At 39.2% G+C, this 25,720-nt stretch overlaps 1 protein-coding gene across 1 annotated transcript in view; it reads right to left on the minus strand.

Annotated features, from left to right (window-relative positions):
* si:dkey-225n22.4 (collagen alpha-1(XXI) chain) overlaps window positions 1-25,720 on the minus strand; it is a 58,820-nt gene that overhangs the window by 21,775 nt on the left and 11,325 nt on the right. The window contains exons 16-20 of the mRNA XM_063483956.1: window positions 24,796-24,849; window positions 24,393-24,446; window positions 7,934-7,987; window positions 2,474-2,518; window positions 2,336-2,389 (exon numbers count right to left, since the gene is read on the minus strand). Coding sequence (XP_063340026.1) covers window positions 2,336-2,389; window positions 2,474-2,518; window positions 7,934-7,987; window positions 24,393-24,446; window positions 24,796-24,849 — 261 coding nt within the window. The remainder of the gene's footprint in view (window positions 1-2,335; window positions 2,390-2,473; window positions 2,519-7,933; window positions 7,988-24,392; window positions 24,447-24,795; window positions 24,850-25,720) is intronic.

The raw sequence follows: 25,720 nt of genomic DNA on the forward strand, positions 1-25,720 counted from the left end.
AGCAACCTCCAAAACCAGTGCCCACCAGTCAGGGAATGACATTTTTCTTTTGGAACATCTCAAATATTATCCCCACCTGGCCAGTGGGAAAGAATGCAGGCTTAAGGTACTTCACCTGTCACAACCAGAGGCTACCTGAATGTATTTACTTATCCAGCGAGCTGGAGGAAACATATGACTGTACATGATATATAAGGAGCCAAAGCACAAACAGGCACATTGGAAATGCCAAATATAATGGGCGTCAGCTGGGTCAGCTAACAGTAAGTTTGAAATCTATGTATATTTTATAATCACAAGAATGTATGTGGTTGCCTAGTTACAAGGGGTGGCTCATCCCGCCCACACACTTTCCTCCTCCCTCTTGACTCAGTGTGCGTGTATGTGTGTGTATGTGTTGTGCGTGTCAGATAAGTCAGAGGCCCACTGCAGGCATAACGTCATAGCTGGGTTCTGTTGTACTGACACAAATAGAAAGAGGAGGATGAAGACTCAAAGATGAAGCTCGTGGTTGTGGAAAGGTGACCTTTGTGCAGCCTCACATTGTAGAGCAGTCTGCAAAAACCAGACCAATGCTGAACTGATACAGAAAATATCTGCCATTAATCTCATTTCTGATTCAGTTTTCTGCAGTGTAGATGTGTCCTTAGGTCTCAGCACGATTCACTGAGACCCTCCTTCACTCCCTCCAGCTGTACTGTCCCACTCTGGCCATAGGAGGGTGACAAAGCTGTGAACAACGTGTCCAGCCATTATCACTGAGCAGCGTGTGCTCTCCAAGCTCTGCTGTAATTGCATTTCTCTGTATGTAATCTTGTTTTCCAGAGGGGGGGGTCTCCATACTGTGTGTACAGCTATAACCCACAGCACATGCTGGTCTGACTTTTGGTCTACAGCAACAGGCACTTGCAGCCTTAATGGTATTGCCAAATAAATCAATGAATGGAATCATAAGGATTCATGGCTAAATTAATGATCTCATTATGAGCTCACCGCAGGGATGGTAGTGTTCTGGAGATGGCACACATAAAACTGCACAAAGACTCCTTCTGAGTCCAAAATATTTTGTTTTGCAGACACATATGGTGAAAAAATGATGTTGGACACTGTGATTCTAAAAGTAGGAGACCCTATAGACGAGAGAAAAGCTAAGACAAATGTTTTGCTGTGATTGCACTTTTACAAGGTAGCCTAAGGAACTATGTTCACTGTGGTATTAATATCTTAAACTCTGAGGTTTGCAACCCTATATTTTTAAAAGAACAGCAATAAGGTCTTTTGTGTAAGAATACTAAACAGCTGTGTATCAGTTTAAATGATTAGAGCATTTATCCCCTAATTGCCAAAACTTTGGAGAACAATTTTATATATGGTGTATCTGACATTCTTGTGTTGGTGTTGTTCCTGCATCATTTTATTAACCACCAGGCTCAACATTGCAACTAACCAATCATGTTGTTGTGTGTCGCAACTTTGCGTGAGGAAAAAAATGTGTTTATATAAAATTATCTTCTGCAACAAATGGTAAGCAACCAAGTTACTGTTGCAGGTTACATTTGGGGGCGATCGTGGCTCAAGAGTTAGCAGTTCGTCTTCTGATCAGAAGGTTGCCGGTTCGAGCCCCGTCTCGGACAGTCTCGGTCGTTGTGTCCTTGGGCAAAACACTTCACCTACTGGTGATAGCCAGAGGGGCCGATGGCGTGATATGGCAGCCTCGCTTCTGTCAGTCTGCCCCAGGGCAGCTGTGTGTAGCTTGCCTCCACCAGTGTGTGAATGACTAGTGGAATTGTAAAGCACTTTGAGGGTCTCGAAAAGCGCTTTATAAATGCAATCCATTATTTGTCATGCTGGTTTGCTAGTGATAGCTTTTAATAGCATTAGCTAGCTTCTTGGATAGCATTAGCTAGCTTCTGGGCTAATGCTAACTGAATACTCAGACAACTTGATTGATCAGTTGCAAAGTTGATGCTGTAGCCCATACGGAGAGGGTCATCACTGACCTTAACATGCATCAGGTTTCAAGTGAACATATTAAAGATAGCATTCAAGCTAACATCTACCACTTTATAAGGAATTTTTGTGTATTTGGCGTATGCAATCAGAAATCTTAGAAGAGCTTTAAAGGCAGAATGCATGCAAGGGACTTTATTTAAAAGGTAATGTGCTCTAGTCTCTGAAACCTTTTTATTTAACGTGGCTACCCTAATCATATCCCTCAGTGATTTACTGGGCGACCTGAGGGATGTTCATTAGTTAACAATGTCCTAATTTGCTGTGAATACTTGAAGAAACATTTTAAAAAGTGGAAGCAAATGAAAAGAGATGTCATACTAACCAGTGTTCCCTTTATTCCAGGGGGACCTTGTGGGCCAGGCAACCCCTTTTCACCCTAAATGCAAGAACACAAGAAATGAGTTAAGGTCACCAACTTGTGTCACCAACAGTTCTGACACAAGTTAGTTTCAGAGTTTACCAGAGGTCCCCGTAGACCTGGTTCACCAGGAGGTCCCCGCACCCCCTGTGGATTACAGTAACAGAAGGACATGATTACATAAAGCTGTATTTAGTCTTCAGCTCAGCTTCAGTGAACCGCATTTTAGTTTCGTTCAAAACATTTACATGCAAAGGTAATGTGACAATGATGTAGTAACTGTCTACAGATGTCAAATAAAGATCAAGTTTGTATTTGAAACTGTGAAAAGGTGGGAGCCAGTGTCCGATGATGAAATATGGGCTTTGTTATGACAGTTTTCTAAATAATTCCACTGCTGATATGTAAATTGTATAGAGGACATATATATTGCTCCAAATGTTCCTGTATTCTCACCATCTTAGTGATTCATCATCACTGGCTTTGAAAGTTTAGCTTGAAAATTGTGTGTCATCAGAAAGAGCAGCTGACAGAACGATCGCCTTGAGCTCCGTCTGTTAGGCTCTTTTTGTTAAAGCCTTTGCAGAATGAGTGAGAGCTCCAGACCGAGCAGGCGAACAGATCTTGAATAGAGACCTTTTTTGTAAACTGCTGTTTCAGAGCTCAAGCGTAAGCTGTCCAGCTCAAATAAGGTTCTGCTGCTGTCACTACAGCTGTCTGCATACGCAGGAGGCAACTGTTCACGTTTCAGCATTCAAGCATTCAGCTCACGCTGGTGTTCATCTTCCACTACAGCTAATAGAAAGAAATTGCGGTTCTTGGATTCTGCTTGGAAAAAACTTTGTAGATATAATAATTTAACCTGATTGAGGTAATTATCACTAGGTGGTTACGTTACACAGTGCTCTGATTAAAGAAATGCAGAATTATTGAAGCATTGACTTCCCACCTGTTAAGTGTACACTGGTGTATCAGCATACTTTGGATTCCCAGTGTGAATCTTTACTGATGCAGATAAATTAGTTGTGGTTGTGTAAGTGTGTAATAGAGTCAGCTGTGTAAAATAAGGCTGATAAATGTGGACACAGGCAGGTGTGTGACATACAGGCTTTGATTCAGAGACAACATCAGGGCCATCTAATCAAAAACAAATCCTGTTTGCTTCCTGTCATCTTTCCTAATCTTTCTACATGGAAATGTTTTAGTATTTCAGCAACTGGTTTAACTCTTTCCCCGATAAAGACCACATTAGACAATAACTTTAACAGGCATTCAAGAGGGAAAGAGTTAAGGTACCAATAAGATGGTCAGGGTGACAACAAGTACTCTAACCTTAAAAACCAATACATAAACACAAAGAGTGAAGCGGGTCCTGCATTAGAACATTCATCATTCTCATCCATCTTTCAACAATGCCGCGAGCCTGAAACACCATCATACTTTCACCTTGAGGTGAGCAGAGGGCCAAACAGGGAAAGGGTGGAATGACAGATGAACTGAGAGACAAGAAGAAGTGCTGTAGCCCAAACAGCTTTGATATATCGCAGGTGCACAGAGATTAGATTCGTATGTTAGTAACCACAGTATCCACAGCTCTAATCTCACAGCTGGAACAGGAAAAACAAGCCGATACCACATAGAGACATGTGTTGGAGAATCACGCCTAACTTGCAGCATAGTATTGCACTCGTTCTTGCTCGCCTTTTTAAAATTTCCTCAAGTACAGCATCGATTTCAGTGTCTGAGAATTGTACCAAGTTCTGTTTCAGATGAACCTTTATGATAGAGAGATTCATGTTTTTGTACTTGACAGGTCTTCCTTTGATTAAAGGTCAAACACTGGGTACAACAGTACTGCCTGTACTTGCTCTGTAAATATATGAATAAAATGAATGAATATCATTTTAGAACAGACGTTGGCATCTAGAAAAGGACCTAAAGCTGGATTCTGGGGTAGTGGAGCTGAGTAACACCGAAGGTCAGGTCACCAAAGTGGGAGGATGAGTTTGGTGAATCAGGAGGAGGAGAGTGAAGCACATTACTCTTTAACTGTTGACCTGATGGTTGGTTAACTGAACTATTTCTTATTAGGAGCCAGATTCATTTAAGTATGTGATAAATTACTTTGCTTTTGACTTCACATGACTTCACATTCTGACCACACAGAAGCTCAGAGAAGCTTTGTATGTCTAATATAGAGTTTTTAGCTAGTTTCCGAGCAGAGCAAAGTTCCAATAAATTTTAATGAAAGCATCCTATAACTCACAAACAATCCTATTTATTCAGCCAAAGAAGACGAAAGAAAATCACCTTGAGCCCAGCTGTCATCACTAAAGATCTTATGTGTCTATAGCTAAGACTGTGTGGTAATCAGACAGCTTAACATGGACATGGAGACAGTTCTGTGCAGGACCTCTGTTATAAGGCTAACTACTGGGACAACACAGCATGGTAAAACTACTTACAATAATAAAACCTACATTCAGCAGCATTGCATGTGAAAACCAGCTTGATTAGGAAGGGAGGGTTTGGCTTTGGGAAGCAGTGGGGAGCTGTTCAGCACGCGATACTGCCTGCAGTGTGTGCTCACTTGTAAATGTGGGTATCCACTGCAATAGATTTTTTGCAAGCAATGCATCAGCAAAATGCTACTTGGTGTCTGGATATCAGCACTGGCAGCTGTGGAAAAACTAGCTTCACACTTTGTGTGTATATGTGTCCTGTTAAAAAGTGGAAGTGAGTGTGTGGTTGTGGGGTGTGGCAGTGATGAGTTTTACCACTCATTTACATTTACAGACGTAGGATGTAGAAGTGCAAACATGAGGAGCTACAGGATGTTACAGCAGCCTGAGATTGTTTTTCAAGTAAACTTGTAAACTTCCCATATAAATAAACCCGAGTGTATTTCTGTCTTCCTCACTGCCTCATATAAAAGTATATTCAAGCTACAAACACGCCCAATTTGTAAATTTAACAGTAAAAGCTAGTACTACATGGTAATCCATTACACCTAACTCTGCAATAAAGTCACTAAAGTCCATAAAACGGCAGTAAGATTGTTTGTATGTGTGTTTCTGTTGGCTCTAAAATGAAAATAAAAAGGGCTCATTCTGGTGTCTTGCTGTTGTGGAGTTGGAATTTATATTTAATACATGGATTTGAGCAAGTAGAAAAAAATGATTAAAGAAAAAAGCTCAAAGGGCGATGTACGCTGGCTTTAATTCTGAAATATGGCTCAAGCTTCAAAAAAACTGGCTCCCATAGGAGACTGCTGCATGAAGCAGACAGCAAATAACACAAGCACGCATGAAATATGCACCTTAGTAAGTATAAATCTAAATGACGTGTTATAAAAGCAAACATGTATAAACAGAATTTGGGGTGAAAATATGAATAAAGTGCTGTGAACCAGCATTCTTTCTAATTAGCAAAAGGGGCCAAAGCAGCGGCTGAAAATGGACTTTTCACTTTTCATTTGTTTGTGAGAGATGACCCACAGCTCCTTGGATCTCCGATCTCAGTGAACACTTTTCTGATGTCTTTCTGGGCTCAAGTACTAATTTCATGTTCTTTTTTACATCTTGGCCATTAGCAGAGCCAGAAAGGAGCAGAAAGTTGTTTCGCGCCTTGCTTCACATGTCGAACAAACAAAATAAGGTGGTGGGTGACAGTGAGACTAATCACATGACGTTATAACAGGACTACAGCATCTGTCTGCGGGTAAAGACTACAGTTACCTTTATTCCGTTCTGCAGAATCTGACCGTTCGTTTTAGTTTATGCTTACACTCACACAGTATGATGGAACACTAGCCCTGCTGATGAAGTGCTTAAATATTAAATCAGGCTGGACTCTCGTTAGTTTGCAGTTATAACCATCAGACAATCACAGGCAGTGTCATCACCACTGCCCTGAAAATAATGACACCCACATCAGAATGCACGTGTCGGCTTTACCCATGACACTAACATGTAAATGGTTGGTGGACTTCCTCTCCATTTCACTTTAGTTCTAAATACCAGAACCACAGGTGTGTGCTCAGTTCCCATTGGTTCAGGATGTCCACATATGCCTGGATTACAATAAGGCTACTGCAGGTCCTAATGCTCATTTCCGATTTTTCATCAAATCCGATTTTTTTTGTCTGGTTGTTCAGCCTGCGAATAAAATGTGACAGCAAACGCGCTCTAGTGTGAACAGTTCACGGCCCTCAAAGCGGCCACGCAAAAGAAGACATCACACACAACGCACTCTGTTTACGGAAGTAAAAATGGCGGCTACAGAGCGAGTAGGTGTTGTTGCAGCAGTCTATCAATTTCTGCACAGTCGTAACCGACAGAATTTTACAAATTAATTAGAGAAAGAAGGACACTGAGAAAAAAGAGAGGCCGTGCTTTCTCGTTTGTCTTCTCCGGCGCTGATAATTGGCGTCTGTCTTGTGTCATTGACGTAAAAGATGGATTTAATGCCATATGACCATTAAAACAGCAGTCGCTTTCTAAAACATCAGATATGTTGTTTTAGAAACACATCTGAATTTCTCGGGTTTACTAATCATATTAATCCAACCAAGTACTGAGTGTTTAAATTATAATACTTTTCAGTGGTGGATATCTCGGTATTTGATTGATCTGATTAATCTTAGGAAATATTCGAATAATTTGATACTTGATATCTGAATTTCTCGAGTTATAACCCTTAATCATTAAAATAAAAAGACATTTAAATATATGTGTAATGTACGTATATGTCAATTTAAGTGTAATCAATATAGAAACAGGAAGTTGTGAAAAACACTTTTCTGGGCCTTTTAATTATTTTAAATGCACTTGTATATACAGTACATATATATATATATATATATTCAGGCAGTTCTAAATGTGTTTATACAAAGAAACTCATGTTAGAAACTTTTGATGACTGACAGTTTTGCAAGTGAAATGCTGGAACACTGATTGCACTCAGTTTGTGAATGAAGCTCAAGGTATTTTCTGGAGCTGCGTCAAATCTAACCTTCAATTAGTTGTAAAAAATGATCGATTCAGTTGAGTTTAACTGATTTGATTACTTTGATTACACAAGAGTCTGTATCCAGGATGGACTGCTCGATGAGAAATATAATCAACATTAATCAATGAGATGCAGTAAATTTGTTCGGCAAGTAGATAAAAGACTTTTTATTGGGAGAAAGTGACTTCCACGATGAAGTGACTGCCCCCGTAAAATAGATGAGTAACCTGACTGCTCCATGTTCAAGCACAGAGCTTTAAATCAGCTTTTACCATCTCCTGTTTCCTGGTGTGTGTGTGTGTGTGTGTGTGTGTGTGTGTGTGTGTGTGTGTGTGTGTGTGTGTGTGTGTGTGTGTGTGTGTGTGTGTGTGTGTGTGTGTGTGTGTTTACTAGCACACAGCAGTGTTTAAAAGCTGCAATTAATTTCAGCTCTTGTGTTAATGCCCTGATTGCACTTTCCTTCAAAACTTGTCAGTTTAAAATCAACAACAGCACTGAGTCAACTGTTTATGTACAAATACATATTAATGCATGAAATCATTATCAACTCACCGGGGCACCTTGAGCTCCAGCAGCACCAGTTGGCCCAGTATCACCCTTCTCTCCCTGTGGACACAACAGACATGTCAGTACCTTCCAGTTTGGAAGTATCCAGACATTAACTGGATACTGCCTAATCCTGAAGTCTACCGTCCTGACAAAAAATGCATCATACTTATAGCCTAAGCAAAAATAATGTATTCCAGTGCTTCCAGCCTTCAAACACAGGAGATATACTGTTTTCACCTAAACATCAGCACTTCATAGCACCTTGAAAAATAACGTTGACATGTAGAATCTGTGGAATCCCCGTTTAAAAAGAGCAACCAGTCATGAAAGATGTCTGTCTAGCTTGCATCTTCATAAAAGTATCTGCTTTTGTATTTTATGTAAGCTCCACAAAGAAAAATTATATGTATCTGTGCCACTTGAGTGTGAGAGAACTGCTTGGAATTGTTATGTCGTGGTAGCGGCTCTGTATTGACGCACGGGCGCAGCTTGTGCAGCGTGTCCTGTGGTGAGATCTCGCACTGAGCCCACTTCTTGTTAAAACAAAAATATAAGGCAACAAACAAACACATTTATAAACCACAACACAACGTGCATATAAAGTTTTAGCCATCTGCAAGACAGCAAAGTCCTCCGAGACCACTCTATACCGTGTTTGTTGACTGTGTTACAACTCAAGTGGTATGTGAACTGGTTCCAGCGTGGACCGCTCTAATACACTGGCAACGGCAATGAACATGCGAAACAAGCTGTAAAATGTATTCTGGTGCTGCAGGCCAGTCATTTGTGAAGATTTCTTCACAGCTATGACGCTGCTTTGCCTGTGGAGCAAATGTATGAGAAAAGAATTTTTCAGATTTTTAAAAGAGCAAAAAAAAGATTATGAAACCCAAATGTACTAAAAGCTTTTCTTAAGCCTTTGGTTAGATGTTATGAGTATTTGAGTGCTTTGTTGTTACTTGAATCCAGTGAACGTCATATTAAAAACTGATGGTTTCCTCTTTCTCATGCATGTTCTCTTTTTTCCTGCACAATGTATTTTGTTCATCTCCACCCAAAGATCATACTGTAGGCCTTCTTCTTTTGAAATTAGTTACAAATAAACACTTTTCTTTTATACAAGTGTGCACACTGTGTGTTTAAACAAGTGTTATTCAAAAAAGGAGACCAGTGCATGTGTTGGGGAGGCCTCCAGTAGTGGGTTGGAGCTCTAATACAGGGCAGTATGTAGAAACATAAACTGTATTTCGATGGTAGTTTTTCTCTTTTGTTTCACTGTTTCTGTCAGTGTGATTTTTTCTTCTTTGTATCCTGGGCTTGTGGTTTTGTTTTTTTCCTCTGTGGATTTCCTGTTGTGCATCTGCAGCACCTTTTGTTCACAAAGTAAGATTTTTTTTTAGGTTTTACTTGATAGAAAAAAAATCTTAAACAGCAAAGGATAAACAAAAAGAGAAAAATGATTGGCACCAACTATGTGAGTTTGAAAAATATGCACCTCCAGTCACGTTAAATAACAAAGCACACCCTTTTTTAAACTTGTCACAACATAATAAGAAAAAGTAACCTGGTACTTGGCAGGTACAACCTCAGAAGAACTACAAAGTATGACATATCACTCCACGTCATTTTGTTCTCTGCCAAAAATTAGACCACAATGTGAAGCACTGTGTGAAAAACTAAGTACATTATAGAAATGAAGAAGGAAAACAGCAGCCAGGTGCCTCTAATCAGATCAAATCAGCGAGGAGGACCACCTTTATAAAAGCACAAGTTTTGCTGTTTGCAGTATACAAAACAACCCCAAAAACATACTGATGATTCGTCACGGGCCGAGACGTGTCACAGTAACGCGAAAGGTGCCCTTCCACATTCTTACGAGACGCTCCGGATTCTTAATTGAAGCGCTTCCCCTGTTATTCACTTAGCGGCTTTCTATTACAGCCCTAACCCTAACCTTAACCCTAACCTTACATTTATAGATCCGCTCTCATGCCTCGGATCGCGTAACATACCAACGATTTGTCACATAGCGTCGGTATGTTGCATGTTGAGATGAGAACGTGGGGAGAATTCAGGCATACCACGGAGGAAAGACATCAGCAATGATCTTAGAGATGTTACTGTGGCTGCACGTCCGTCTGCGTGGGGATATAAGTCCATTTCCCAAAAGTTTGATTTCCATCATTCGACAGTGAGAACGTGGCAAACATTCTTGACAGCTGCCAGTCTTCTCAGGAGTGGATGTTCCAGTAAATTCACCCCAAGGCCAGACTGTGCAATGCTCGGAAAAACTGCAACAAACCCAAGAGCAAACTGAAGCATGAATGACCTTTTCAAAAATATGTTAGCTATAAAGAAAAAGGATGTGATGTCAGCTGTCTGCTGCAGATGAAGAAAACAATGTGTCTGCATCATCCGAACAGTGAAAGAAGGGTGAGCACTTAAAGTGAGCCTGACAGTAAATTGCAGCGCTCGCACTTAATAATAGATGACCAACTAAAATTGTAAATGAAGCTAACAATAGCATTAGCATCCCCGGAGCAGCCTCAGTTGTCAGATTCCACTCACACATGTATGTATGTATATATATATATATATATATATATATATATATATATATATATATATATATATATACACTGCTTTTTATTTTATTTTATTTTATTCTATTTATTTCTTTATTTCTTTATTTTCCACCTTCGATGTATATTGGTTTCTCTTTTTCTTACTTTAGCACCTTTGTGGTCCAGCTACCCAATTTCGCTGTGCAAGAAACTGCACAATGACAATAAAAAGCTCTAAGTCTCTAAGTCTAAGTCTAAGATTAGATTCTTGCTCTTGGAAATAAATTATAACATCTTCGAATATTTATACCGATAAGCCAAAACCTTGTGAGCAGTCGCGTTTTGTAACGAGGGCCCGTTTCAAAGTCTGGGATATATTAGATGGCAGCTGAAGGGTCGGCTCTCAGAAGAAACGGGCAGGTGTAAAAACCAAAGTCATTTGGACAAGAGCCAAAGTGATATGGTGAGACGACTGAATCAGAGCATTTCAGAAGTGCTTGTGCGGTCAGCCTGAGGACACTGAGAGGTCGTGTAGTGTCAACAGATGTGTGACAACAGCAGCATATTAACAACAGTGGAAATAATTTACTGTACAGCATTCACTGTAGCTCTTAGGTAACAAATATATATCTTTTTTTATACAGACCTTTAAAGGATAGTTGTATTACCTTTAGTAACCAGCTGACCATCTAAACTAATGGTAATTGAATAAATTACATTTATTTCTACAGAGTCAAAGCGCTGCACAGGTGCCTAAAAATCATTTCGAGGATGTTTTGCTATATTCCATCATATTTATACAACCTTTATTCAACCTTTCTCACCTAGCACCTAAATGCTTGTTTGTTTGGTCCTAAAATATCTTTTCCTTTTCCAGTTACAAAGAAAGTCCTGTGCAGTAATGTTCGCTGGCTCTCGACATATTAAGCCAGGCCTTCTTGTTAACCTCAACTCAGCAGCGGTCTAACTTTAGACCTGGGTACTCTGCGGGGCTTCAAGTATGACAGTTTGAGGTGTGAAACATTTCTCTCGTGTTCGAGCTCTGTGCTGAACACAGAGGTTACCGGGTCCTGCCAAGATACAGTATATTTTGAGTGCACGGTTATGAACGTTGGCAGTGAGGAAACAACTAAATTAGCTCTCTGTTGCATCTGTTTTCTTTTGAAGTGTCTCGCCGCACTACGCACATAAACCCATAAGAGCAGCAGACCTCATAATTACACAGCAAAGACGCCCACCACAGCCCAATAAACGACAAGATGACATAAATCTCTGGGTGTCTAGAACAAGAGAAAATAGACAACACACAGAAGCTGGCCTGACACGGTCCTTTTATGTAAGCACACTAATCCGGCACTTCACCCTGCCCCCCGCTGTTAAAGACTGAAGAGCCAGTGACAAGTTGATATCTCTGAGCTAAACCGAACTTAGACACATAATATTCGTAGATTTGAAAGAAAAAGTCTGTAAGAGATAAAGGCAGCAAGCACAAGAATGTAAGAACACGCTGTGTCTGACCACATCTTTTTATAGGAGAGGCTCACTGAGGGCTGGGGGTGGGTAGAAGCCCAAAACGTAGTGGTGATGTACTTCAAGCAACAACAAGAGCTGATGAATGAATGAGGGAAAGATGTGACTGGAAAAGCAGATTCAAGTCTTGATTGGCCAGCTGATCTGCATGTCAAACATAACCAATGATCGTGAAAGCTGGCGAACAGTTTGAGCATCTGACCAGCACCTTGGTACTGCATCAAAGCACGGAGCATAACCAGATTACAGGCATTCTGGCCTGAAACTCCTTCTGAAATCCACCAGGAAGGCCTGGGAGGAGCAGCTAGAAACAGTTTACCTGGAGGGTCAACTACTGCTCCTTTCTGTTAAAAGGTTCCAGTTGAAGTAATTTTATCTGATAAGGATTCCTCCTGACTTCCCTTTAGTGGTTTCCTGAGCACATCCAACTGAATGGAGACCATGCAGCATAACCAGAAAATGCTGGTATGATTGCATATCCCGGGAATGCTCTGGGATCCCCCATGATGCTCTTGGGAAGCCTTTCATGTTGTATCAGATGTTCCCCTGCTGATGCATACAGTAGTAATAACAGATTTAGAGCTATCTGTATCTTTCTCCCAACCCTCAACCACTCGTTGTTGTAATGAAGAGAATTCAACAACGAGCAGCATCACCAGGTGCAGCTCATTGCTTGTTGGGTTTCCCTATCTTATGTCTTACACTAAAAGGCAACTGTAGTTGTAAGGTAGCAGAGTATATATGAAACTGTACTGACAATCTCTAAAAGTACAGGAATTTTTAACCCTCAGGTCTCTATCCTGGCCATTTGTGGCCACTTTGCTTTTCGCTTTTCAACCATTTTTGTTCTGTTAATGCAAATGGAATGAAACTTCCCAAAGGTGTGTATTTTTTTCAGATTTTTTAATTTTCAACATCAGCTCCTTAATAATGTCAATAATATTCACTATACACTAAATTGTTCCTCTTGGCTCTATCGTGGCCATTTGTGGCCAATTGAAACCCATTATAACCACCTTTTTTGATTCCTTGTTATTGACAGTACCATATCATGCGATTTAGGTAAAATTGCTTTCATTCTAAACTCAACACATGAAAATTGTAGTTTTTAATGTTTTTTACCAAATTACATTATTTACCCATTTTTGGCCAAGCAAGCAATTTCATGTAATATTCTGAGTTTCTAGTAGCGGCCTTTGATGGCCTACCACACTCCAGTGGACCAAAATAATGAAACAATTTTGACATAGGTTTGATCTTAAGGATCTAATAGTTTGTGTTTGTGCATGACATTGCAGTACAAACATGTATTTGCAAGATAGACTGGAATAAATTCAAATATTACATAGGCTGCAGTGAATTTCTGTGGATGCAGGATATTGAGCTTTGAGGTTCCCAGTCAAACTTAGCTTTGAAGCACATGTTAAAAGCACTTTTACTCTTGTATTTTTCATCAAAAGATACCATACCCAAAATATCAACTCTAGAAACAAAAACAAAAAACCCCCAATCACAGGACATTTTGCAGAGTTCAAACCTGCAGCTGCAGCGCAAACAACAACAAACACTATTTGTAAATGTGTCCTGGAGTTTATGCAGGTGCAGACAATGCTACTGCTGTAAGTAAGCCTAACAGCTTCCAGATCATTTATTCTGGCAATATGGCAATTAGATCATCACTGCTTCAAGCACTGCCTATATGATCTGGTCAGAGAGCAAGGACAGCAAGCAGTCCTCTGCCCTTGAAGAAAATACATCTGCCCAAGATGAAGAAACCTCCTCTCCAGAAGATGAGGGGACAATCTTCAAAGAGGCTGACTGCATCACCACTAATGTTGAGTTCTAGCCAGTGCCCGAATCCTCTTCTTTGGGGGAGGATTGGGGTTGGGGGGCATGGAGGTGGAGGTGGAGCCCCCCCCAAAAAAAAACAAAAACAAAAACATAGGAGCATTTTCTGAGACCGAGGAGCCAGCAACTCAGTGGATCCGCCATGAAAGGAAAACCACGTGAGTCCCACTACTGAAGAGAGACTGCACCACAATCCAGTACCCACTAGGGGTCACCCTAGTCCTGCATTAGCAGCCTGAGATCTACTTTTGACTTTTTTATAACAAAGGAGATCTTTTAGCTGCTGTGCACCCTTACAAACCTGCACGGGAGGCCAAGGTGTGAGGATTGGAGGATTATAGATGAAGTGGAGATAAAACCTACACCAGAATAAAGCAATACATAGCATGTTGGATGAAAACACTGGAAGTTCTCAGGAAGTAAAAAAGGCATGGGGTTCAGACTCCAACTGACGGAGGAGCTCCGAGGACAACGTCTTTCCTTCGGTAACATTGGCAGAGGAACTCCTCAGATGAAAACCGGCACAGGGGAAACAACCCAGAGCTTCCTCCTCAGCTCCTCCAGTTGCAACAGAGGAAGATTTTGTTGTCTGTCTTTGGCTTCACCAAAACTACCACAGCAATATCCCACATGCCAAAGCAATGGAGGAATATGCTTCTTTTGACAGCAACACAGAAGGAACCAGCAGTCGGTGATGGGGAACAAAGGATGCGTGAAAGGAACCGAACAGCAGCCCCTTGAACCAGGTGTAGAAAGTGTGCCTACAAAAACCACTCTAGTGTGGCTGCTAATGAGGATGCACACAGAAGCACACAGATACTGGAATATAAATTTTGATCATTTTATTGGGGATTGCAGGGATTATTTGGTCATTAAATTGCCTTTCTGGCCACTAACACACCATGTGTGACATTGCTTTTGGCCATTCATTGCCTCCCCCCACCCCCCGAAAAAATAAAAAATAAATAGATAAATAAAGAAAAAATAAATCATTGTAACAGTTACTGTTACTGACCTGCAATGATGATAAAAAAACATATTAGGTTTCACCATTTATATGCTAAAAGATGGGAACTTTATTACTATTTTTACTATAATAATACATAATCTGACTGGTATTCAAAGGGTATAATATCAGAATTTGAATTATATTTTGGTTTTTATGACTAGAAGCGGTGCTAATTTAAAAAATCAAGTCAATGAAAGTAGAAAAATGTTTTAATATATATGAATTTTATAGCATTTTGTAAATGTAAACAGGGGGTGGCCGTTTTTGGCCACGAACAAGCTGAGAGGGATTTTTTTTTGTTTTTCTCTCACTGCACAAAAAAACAAAGATGCATAAAACTCATTGATACTTTTAATTATTGCTATGCATCTAACCTCCATCATGGTTAGAAAATAAATCAGTTTGCATGTATTATTTAGAAAAAAATGGGGATTTTATGCTTTTATCCCTATGTAAATCATTAAAATTATGTGATTTAACTGGTATTTAAAGGGTTAAAATTATGAATTTGTTTGAAATTTTGGTCTTGATGAACAGCACTGATACTAATCTAAAAAATCAAGTCAAAAAAAGTGGAGATTTTTCTTAATATATATGAATTTTATAGCATTTTGTAAATGTAAACAGGGGGTGGCCATTTTTGGCCACGAACAGTCTGAGAGGGAGTTTTTTTGTTTTTCTGCCACTGCAGAAAAAAACAATGTTGCATAAATGTCATTGATGCTGTTAATTATTGCTATGCATCTAACCTTCATCATGGTTAATAAATAAATCAGATGGCATGTATTATTTAGAAAAAAAACTGGGATTTTATTATTTTCTCTATTTATGAGTAGTTATGATTATGTGCTCTAACTGGTATTTAAAGGGTTAAATTTCAGAATTTGAATGAAATTTTGATTTTCATGAACAGCCCTTATGCTAATCTAAAAAATCATGTAAAAAAAACTGGACATTTTTCTTAATATATATGAATTTTATAGCATTTTGTAAATGTAAACAAGGGGTGGCCATTTTTGGCCACGAACAAGCTGAGAGGGAGTTTTTTTGTTTTTCTGCCACTGCAGAAAAAAACAATGTTGCATAAATGTCATTGATGCTGTTAATTATTACTATGCATCTAACCTTCATCATGGTTAGCAAATAAATCAGATGGCATGTATTATTTAGAAAAAAAACTGGGATTTTATGATTTTCTCTATTTCTGAGTTGTTATGATTATGTGCTCTAACTGGTATTTAAAGGGTTAAATTTCAGAATTTGAATGAAATTTTGATTTTCATGAACAGCACTGATGCTAATCTAAAAAATCAAGTCAAAAAAACTGGACATTTTTTTTAATATATATGAATTTTATAGCATTTTGTAAATGTAAACAAGGGGTGGCCATTTGTGGCCACGAACAAGCTGAGAGGGAGTTTTTATGTTTTTGCTCTCTCTGCACTAAAATAACAATGCATTATTATCAATGTTGATGTGAATCAATTATATGCCCCAGACTCTACTATTAATAATACAAGAAATTTCAGTAGCAATGCAATTATATAAAATTGCGAGATTTGAGGTTGTCGTCCAGCTGGTGCAGTGGACAAACAAACTGGTGTTTAAAGGGTTAAAAAATAAAAAAGTAATAATTATTTTATATTTATGGAAAGAACTGAAGTTACTTAAAAGCTTTATGCAGAAAAAATGGCAAAAAAACAACAACAACAAAAAATTACAGGCCTAACCTGTAGGTGGCCACTTTTGGCCACGATCAAGATGAAAGGGTAGTGATTTTAAACAAGACCTGAGGGTTAAATCTGGACCAATAACAAAACTAAAACTGGTTCTATGGCCAGATACTAATAGGTTAGCTAAGATAACAGTTCATCAGCTGTGTAGCAGCAAACTGAAAAAAACCCAAGAGTTGGGATAAATGATTAGTGACTACTTTATTCCAGAAAGCATTTCCACTTGCATATTCTCAAAGTTGGTGGAGTCTAAATATTCTGAATAAGGGAAGCATCTCATTTTCCTTAAATGAGTAAACAGCACCCATACTCCCCATATTTACCACAATTAATCACCTCATTAAACAGCTTAATGGCTGAGTTACAACAGTTCGGTATTGTTGAGGAGGTATTTAACTGTGTAGCAACATGTGAGGACTTCATTCAGTCACACTGGGGTAGTGTAGTTTATTTCCTACAACTTTGGTAGCTGACTGACAAAATCTGAAACACTGATTAGCAAGCTGCACGGCTATTTCCCACAAACACAGATACTTGTTTATTAGTGCTAAGTAGTGCAGTAAACTTAGCAAATCTGAAGGACAAACCTCTTGGACAGTCTGTGAGATAATGTCATTAGAAATGCTTCAGAAGCCACCAACCCAGCCGAGGCTTCACTTATCTCATTCTATCCGCTTCACTTGGATGAGGTATTCCTGCCAACTCCATGCAGCACTGCCTTTGATGTTGATGGATAAGTAGCTCTCATACTTTAGCTAAAAGTTGCTTCTTGTTACATTTTTTGCTTCACTCTGAGCTGCTGCCTGCTTTGCTCTGTGTGTAGGCGGAGGGACACACACACATACATCTTTGAGAGGATAATCACAGAGTATTCCAAATTTAGTCATAGCAAATAAGTGTCAGTCCTTTCACTGCATGTCAGCCCACTGCTTTTCATTCGGGCCCCCTGGTAACCTCTTTTTTGATTAGGAAAACTAAACAAAAAATACCCTACATGCTGTTGGGATGCCTTTTCTTTAGGCTTCTGAAGTGGATTTCCTCTCAAATTTGAGGTAGTTACTCATACTGCAGCGAGCAACACGCCTGTTCCTCACAGCCACATTTTGCACATATATGTGTGTGCGCGCACACACACACACACATGTCAGGTGTTGCTATCCTAGTGGGGACATCTCATTGACATAATGCCCTAGCCGCTTACCCTAGCCATCAAAAATGAATGCCTAACCCTGACCGTTACCCTAAACCTAACCATAACCTGACACTAAAACCACAGTTTGAGTCTCAAAAATGCCTTTGCACCAGTGGGGACCGAGATTTTGGTCCCCAGAAGTATAGTAAACTTCCAATTTTTGGTCCCCGCAATGACGTCTAAACAGGTACACACACACACACACCTCCTCTTGCCAAACAGTAACTTTATGACCGCCTTTATGTGATGCATTTTGGGAATTGCTGGCATTAAAAAATAACACGGGTTATCCTTCCCAGATGGACAATACACTAGCCCATTTAGTCAGAATCAGAATCTGACTATTATATAATATACCCAAGAAGGAAATGTCTTTGTTGCAGATGCTCAATCAAAATACAGAAACAAAGTAAGAAAAGTAAATAATAAAATAAGTAAAAATAAATATGCAAATCAATGTGCAATACATTAAAATAAATACCTTTAAAGTTAAATTATACAACACAAAATACAAACAGGACATGGTACTAAGAATTAAGATGTGTAATAGTCAGCCATATAGCCTTAAATAGAAAAATATAGATTTTATTGTAAGATCTGCAGAGCAGATACTCACAAAGCCACTGAACTGATGAAAAGAGGAAATATTAATAAGAAGTATCTATCGGCTGTGCTTCACAAATCATTTTTTTAAGTACAAAATATTTCAATCTGTGTTTTTAATTTTGACTAAAGTAGAAAATTATATCATGATAAAAGAGTATTTTGAATGAAATTTCAGATTTTCCTGTTATAGACAAAGAGCAGTTGATTTTACATATTCGCTGTCTCATATTAACTAATATTTTGTTGCAGTTTTCTTATCTGTTTCTTAAGAAGTCACGTGTGTAATGCCCCAAGTGCCCAACTGACCACTTCAGGGCTTTCATTCTCAACCAAGGACCCTCGAGTGGCTCTATACATCTCTTACTTGTGGGCAACAACCGATGATTTGTAGGCCTGTCAGCCTGAGGGAGAGGGAAACTCTAACTTATGCATGTACTTAAGAGGTCTCTGAACTCGCTTCCAAATTACAAGAAACAGAGTTAAAAATAAACCCAACCTAAATGCTACCGGCTTCCTTTTGATCTGTGTAAGTAGATGATTGTCATTTGTTGGCTCATTTAAGCAACATCATTTAAAGGATCCTGCGGTTTCGTTGGTCCCGAGAACATGCTTCTGCTAATATTATTAATGGGTTTTCAAATGTATATGGATAGCCTAGCCCCATTTGAAATCTTTAAACATGTCCCCATCCCTGCTTTCCAACAGATAACAGTTATACAGTTAGTAATTACAGGGCAGCACTGATTGGCATACAGTATCTTTATCTCTTTATCTCTCGTAACATGAAAACCTCACACAGCTGCATCTGAAATGTTATAATTTTGGGTGTAGAACCCTCAGTATCTGGTAATAAGAGACCTACTGCCAGCACAGAGCTGATCATTTCTATCTGACTTCACTTTTCATTCTTTGAAAGTGTGATGCTGAAAGATAGCAGCTTTATGAGTGTGATTAAAGGCCACAGTAGCAGCCTAAAGCCTTCTACAGTATATCTAACGTTAGGCATCATTAACATTCAATGGGGCTTCCACGGATGGGTGAAAAGAAATTCTTTACAGCTGATGAGGGAGACCACCGCAGGCAGTGACCACACTGAGAGCTTTTTTACTGCTATACATCGCTTTTTGTTAACTGCGTGGAAGTTGTTAGAACGGGGCTTTTACAGACTAAGAGCTAACTATTTATTCAGGCAACTGGTAACGACTGTTCAGTTGTACTCTGTGTATCTCTTTAAATGATGCTTTATGCTTTTCCATTAGACCAACATCCCCATTATAATGTTCTGTTTTGTTTTTCATTTTATCACCAGCAAGCAAACTAACATTTCTGAGGATAGAAGCACGTACACCTAAAACTGATCAGGGGTGTCGGTCATCCTTTATATGAGCTACATGGTTGCTATTTGCAAAGGCAGGTGGAAACCTGAACTGGAAGGAGGCCAGACCAAGTGGAAACCTCCTGGGGTGAAAAATGAAGCCAGTGCGGAAGTACGACAGCGCTATCCAACATGACACCTGAACAACCTGAACAAATGTAGACAACATACTTAACATTCTATAGAAAGCTTGGACCACAGTTTATTGTCCAACATGAACCCCCGTGTGGTGAGGTTATGAGTCCCTCCCTGTGGCAGCAGAAAGGCTGCTTTGCTCAGCTGACTTGTTGTGTCAGACCTGAAAGGAAGCTCTGTCCATCTCACCTGTGGTTGTGCTCCAAAATAAATGTTCTCATCAGACCTCAACAAATATTAGAGAAAGACCCAAAATAATTTTCTGTACATTTCTGTCCAAATTCCAGTTTGGTAAGAGGAGGAAGGAAAAAGGGAATCATGTCAGACATATACAGTGGTCAGAAGTTTATGAATGTCGTGGTAATTTTAGGCTTGGAATGATTTTCCTTGAACTGCTCTATTTCCAGGGTGGGTTGATTGTATAGCATACATCTTTAATCATTTACAGAATGAATTTAATGTCTTTTATTTATTCTGCATTTTTTAACACACATCAGGTCAGAGTTAAACATACAGGCTCAAAGATGTACTTTGGTATTTGGTGTAATGTCCCTTTGCAAGTTGCACCTCCGTCAGATGCTTTTGATAGCGTCAACAACCTCGTGTCATAATTCTGCTTGAAAATTTGACCACTTTTCTTAGTAATATTGGCAGACTTCCTTTCAACTGATTGGCTTCCTAGCATGGACATGGCTTTTAAGCATATTCCCTGACGTCAGGCCATTCAAGTAGCTTACTGTAAGTTTTGATGTGTGTTTGGGATCACTGTCCTGGTGGAACACTCAGTTGTGTCCACATTTCAACCATCTATGGATTTGACTTCCCCTTCTACATTATTCCATCAATTTTGTGCAATGTAGCACTGGCAGCAAAACAGCCCCAGAGCATGATGCTGCCATCGCTACTTTCGACAGTTGGTGCAGTTTTCATAGGTTTGAAAGCTTCACCTTTACTCCTCCAAACATACCTCTTATCATTGTGGGGAAAAAAACAGTCTCTGTGTCTCCTGACCATAAAGTTTTCTGTCTCTTCCTCCATGATGACGTAAAACTTGCTTCTCTGAGGACAGTGACACTGATATTCCAACAGGTTCATGGCAGACTTGAGCCTTGGTGGTTCCTGAACATCCTAATCATTTCCTCTCATCTGAGCGTGGCAGGTTGGATATTCTTCCAGACCTTGGCAAAGTGACGACACATCTGAATAACATGTAATTATATCTAATTGTTTGAACTGATTCTCTGTCTTATAGGTTCACCCAATTCTTTGGATTTGATCATGAGAATGAGAAGTGAATAGAGCTAGGTCCTGCCGAGTCAAAGAACAATATAAAATATTTAACTCCACTTCTTCCAAGATTTAAGTGAGTCTATGTATCAAGGATGAAGAACAATATCATTTCACAGTATTTCCAAATGTGAGCCTGTGAGTATTTTTATAAACCTGGATTTCTGGATTACAGAAAATACAAAATAAATTTAAACTTGTCCAGGTTTTTTTTTAGGTTACTAAAGATGTATTCATTCAACAATCAGTCCTTCAAAGTATGTTGGTATGTTGTGCTTCCTGGTAGTCATTATGATGGTCAGTCTTCCCTGACTTTGCTGCAGGAAGAAACTGTATTTGTTTGTTAGGCTTGCTGCATCGGTGATGCAGCTCAAGTCACCAGCTTAGTTAATCTCAGCGGCTCTTTTTACTTCACTTTCTACTCAATTTACTTTACTTATAAATACTATAAATTAGGCATACAGAAATACATTATCTCAGAATTGTGCTTAATCTCTTTAGGGTAGGCTTATGTTCCCATCTGTCCTTCATATGGAATGTAAACATGTTTGTCAGACACAAATGGAAATCTTAATAGAAGAGCTCTAAGATCAAAGTGCATGCAGTAAACTCTGTTTGAAAGGGAAGATGTTATCATCCCTGAAACACTGCTTGTTTAGCACAAGACTACTACCACCATAATCCTTCTTCTAATGGTCCCAATGTCACCTAGTAGATGTTATGAGGAAATAGCATATGGATTTAAAGGGCCATTACTTTCTATTAATACTTACATCCTTAAAGCTAACATTTATTTTCCTTTATTTAATTCCTATCTAACAGCCTGGTCTCTGGTAATGATGCACAGCTGGAAATGTATGCACTTACAAAGTGTTTATTAAGTAATTGTTCAACAATCACCTTGATGCTGGACAGATTGCAGAGACTGCTTCTAGTCTGGATGCTAAGTTAAGCTAGTTAACGTGTGCCTTCATGACCAGATGACCAAAAATGAGGATACGTTCCACAGGGAGCGCTCTGGCTACAGTAGCAGCCACATGTTCTCACACATGGACACCAAATGTGTACCAGCATCCTCCACTTGGTAGAGAACACTTCCAGATCCTTGGAGAAAGTAGTTTATTATGATAGCAGGAACAGGCCCAAATTACTGAGCAGAGTGGCCGAGAGTCAACGTGGAGTTCAGAGAAAACTCAAAATAGCAGTGTGCACACTTGTAGCTGGTGGGTGTGGACACACGCTTGCAGATGTGTGCATTTGCTCTTTCATTTATCCACAGCCAGCTTGCCACAGGAGAACATCCCATGCAGTGTGTGGCTATAGCCCACTACTAGTGTTAATTTCTCTAACTGACAGAAATGGTGGTGGATGAGATTATACCAACATACAGCCCGACTCTATGACTCATATAAGAGCAGCGAGAAATAAAATCCGTCAAAGAGATTTGCTTACAAAATTCATTCATGGACTTTGCTAGTGTAAGTTACAGGTATTTCTTTCTTTATGGCACTTTATTTTTACCCTGCATGTGTTTCCATTTGGTCAAATTACTCCCATTAGGAGCATGCTGAAATAGCTATTAGCAGATCCTCTCTAATGCAGCCCATGGATTTATGGACGACTGTTGCTGGATTACTTTTCTAGGCTGCTAAAGAAAACTTGCAAATGTGCTGAGTCTTAGGTGGAGCCTAATGTCCTTTTTTTAGTTTTTTATATAAGAGTTTACCTTTATTTGTTTGCCCTGTCAAATGTACATATCTATCACTAAAGTTTAAAATCCCATGAGTCAAATTACCAGGGAGCACAGGGAGTATCTTATTCCCTACCTCCCATATAAAATATTTATCCCATCCAGATGGGTCTTTATAAACTATTTCACTTTCCAGAAGACAAAAAAGTAAGTAGGAAGTTGAATATCTTTATGTCTTGTTTCTGCCAGCTTTGCAGTTTAAATCCTTATTCAAATTTAGCGATGGTACATTATCCACATTCAACTCTTAAATCTAATTCCTTGACAGATCAGGATCATTCATGAAATGAAAAAGCTAGCCTACTGTCCACTACTACTGTAGTAATACTGTCACCTAATCTTACAAACACTTATGCTACATAGCCAAGTTACAGCTAGCTAGCTAACCTCCACACTAACATTAGTTTTATCAGTGGTTGTGCAATTAATGACATCATAAATGTTATTACACATATAGCATATAAACATGTTTACATTTAAATTTCTCTTAAAATTTGTCAAGAGGAAGATGAGAAAGACCCGGGCTACAAATACAGCAAAGCTCAGTGAGGCTATAAAGTAACCGCTCAGCAGCGACACAGGCTGACTGTCACCAGGCCACGGCGCCCTGAAAGAGTCATTTGTGATAAAGGAGTCCCAAAAAAGTACTCAGAGTGTATATATTTCAGAAGTTGGATGTTTCTACATTGTAAATTCTTTTTTGACTAATCATATGATTAACAAGTATCCAGTAGATAGTGGATTTCTCAGTTTCATGAGCCATGATGAAAAAAAAACACAAAAAAAACCCCAACTTCTCACATGACTTGTAATAAATTTAAAATTGTCATCTTTACCTTTGTTAAATGAATTATGAAAAACATTTCACAATATTCAAATGTCTTTGAGATGCACTGGTACTATTGCAAAGTTTAAACGAGGGCAGCTTACACAGAGGTCGGAAATGTTTTTAACATTTAATGTCCTGCTCAGTTCTGCTATCAGTCAGTGTCTGAACTGTCACAGAAAATAAATGGCAGCCACTTGCTGGCATACATTGCCTTCAGTTTCAGTATGAATATCCATAAAGACAAAAGTGTGCGTCCAGCTTTGTAAGATCAGCTTAAAGAAGGCTCGTTCTACAAAACCACTGCTTTGCCAAACAAATTGTCCTGTATGCAGAGTGTGGTGCTTCCCAACACTTTTGTGATGAAGCTGCAGACAGAAGCTTATTGCTCCCTATCAGTGCTGGACCACAAACGCCACTGTGGTCAAATCAAACTGTTCAGACATCTTACAGAAACAGAACACTGGCAGCTGTTAACAGCAGCACACATGTTAATTGTAACAGAAATATTCTCTATAGTGTTGGCACGAGATGTTGACAATCACAGAGTGCTATGTTTGCAACGTGAACCGGACTTGATCTCTCAGAAACTACAGTCTGCACTGACCTTTGGTCCCAGCGCGCCAACCAGTCCCACACGGCCTGGAGGTCCAGGCTCCCCCTAGGTGGATGAAAAATTCTGTGAGGCAATATGGAACAACAGGTTCCTGGTAATGGTACAGAAGGTGGAAGAAATCCCATCCACAAGCAAATGGAAAGCTCGTCTCTGCACTACTGTTCAATTAGGAGAAGAAATAATATCATATAAACACATCAATGATATTTTTGATTTGTTACATTTTGAAATACTTTTGCTTGCCTTGTTTAGACTCCTTTTAACTTATCATAGCTTTCTTATCGAGTGTTTTGGAATAATCTGATGATCTTGCAATCTTGTGACATCAGACAGACCCCTAAATTTGAAAGGTTTAGCATCCTATAAGCATCAGCTAACTCCCTCTAGATCTTACCATCGGCCCAGCTTCTCCTGGAGGTCCTGGCTCTCCTCTCTCACCAGGGAGACCCTGCACATGAAGAATGTTGCTAATATTTAAATGTGATCACTTTTAAATAAAAACTTTACCATCTTTTAATTTAAATTCTGTTGGTCAACATAGAAAATGTTTCTTTAGAGTTTCAAACTCACATTAACAGCAAAGTTTTGTTTTTGAGCTGGAAAATTTGTCAGAAACAATCTTTTAAATGTCGGTGCTAAATGTGGCAGCATTTAAAGACTCATGTCCCTGTATTCACCAAACACCAGCAGTTAGTTTGATATACATGTAAACGCAGCAGATATGGAACCACTCTGTTTTAGAGAGTGGGTATAGTGGCCCAAACTGGTCTGACTTCTTTTGTAAGATGCTGTTTGAACATTTGAATGTGTAGTAATGTTGATATACATCACTATTAATGTTTTATATCAGATAAAATGTTTTTATTATATTCATGCATTCCTTTAACACCTGCAAATGTCACACTGAGCAGAGTTTTTATGGGGTGAATTATTCTGTGAGCAAAAAGGTCTAAAGCAGCGGTGTCAAACATAAGGCACGGGGCCCAAAATCGGCCAGGCAGAGACGCCAATGTGGCCCATTGGATGGCTTTGGAACACGTGAAGCAGGGCTTTTTTTTTCAACTTTATATTTATATGTTTTACAGCTTTCACTACCGATAAAGAGCTCCCCCACAGCCAATCACACCTCACCGATTACGTAATAGTCTTAATTGTTTAACTATCTAATTTAGCCATTTCTGTGATTTAACAAAAACTTTCTGTTTTACAATTACAGCAAATTCTGAAAATAAGGTACTGGAACTTTTTTGAACATTTATTTCTTACAATTTAGGAAATTTAAGAGTGAATTTAAGAATCATGCAGAAAGATTTTGTTTT

Source organism: Pelmatolapia mariae, linkage group LG9 (genome assembly GCF_036321145.2).
Source record: "Pelmatolapia mariae isolate MD_Pm_ZW linkage group LG9, Pm_UMD_F_2, whole genome shotgun sequence".
Lineage (NCBI taxonomy): Eukaryota > Metazoa > Chordata > Actinopteri > Cichliformes > Cichlidae > Pelmatolapia > Pelmatolapia mariae.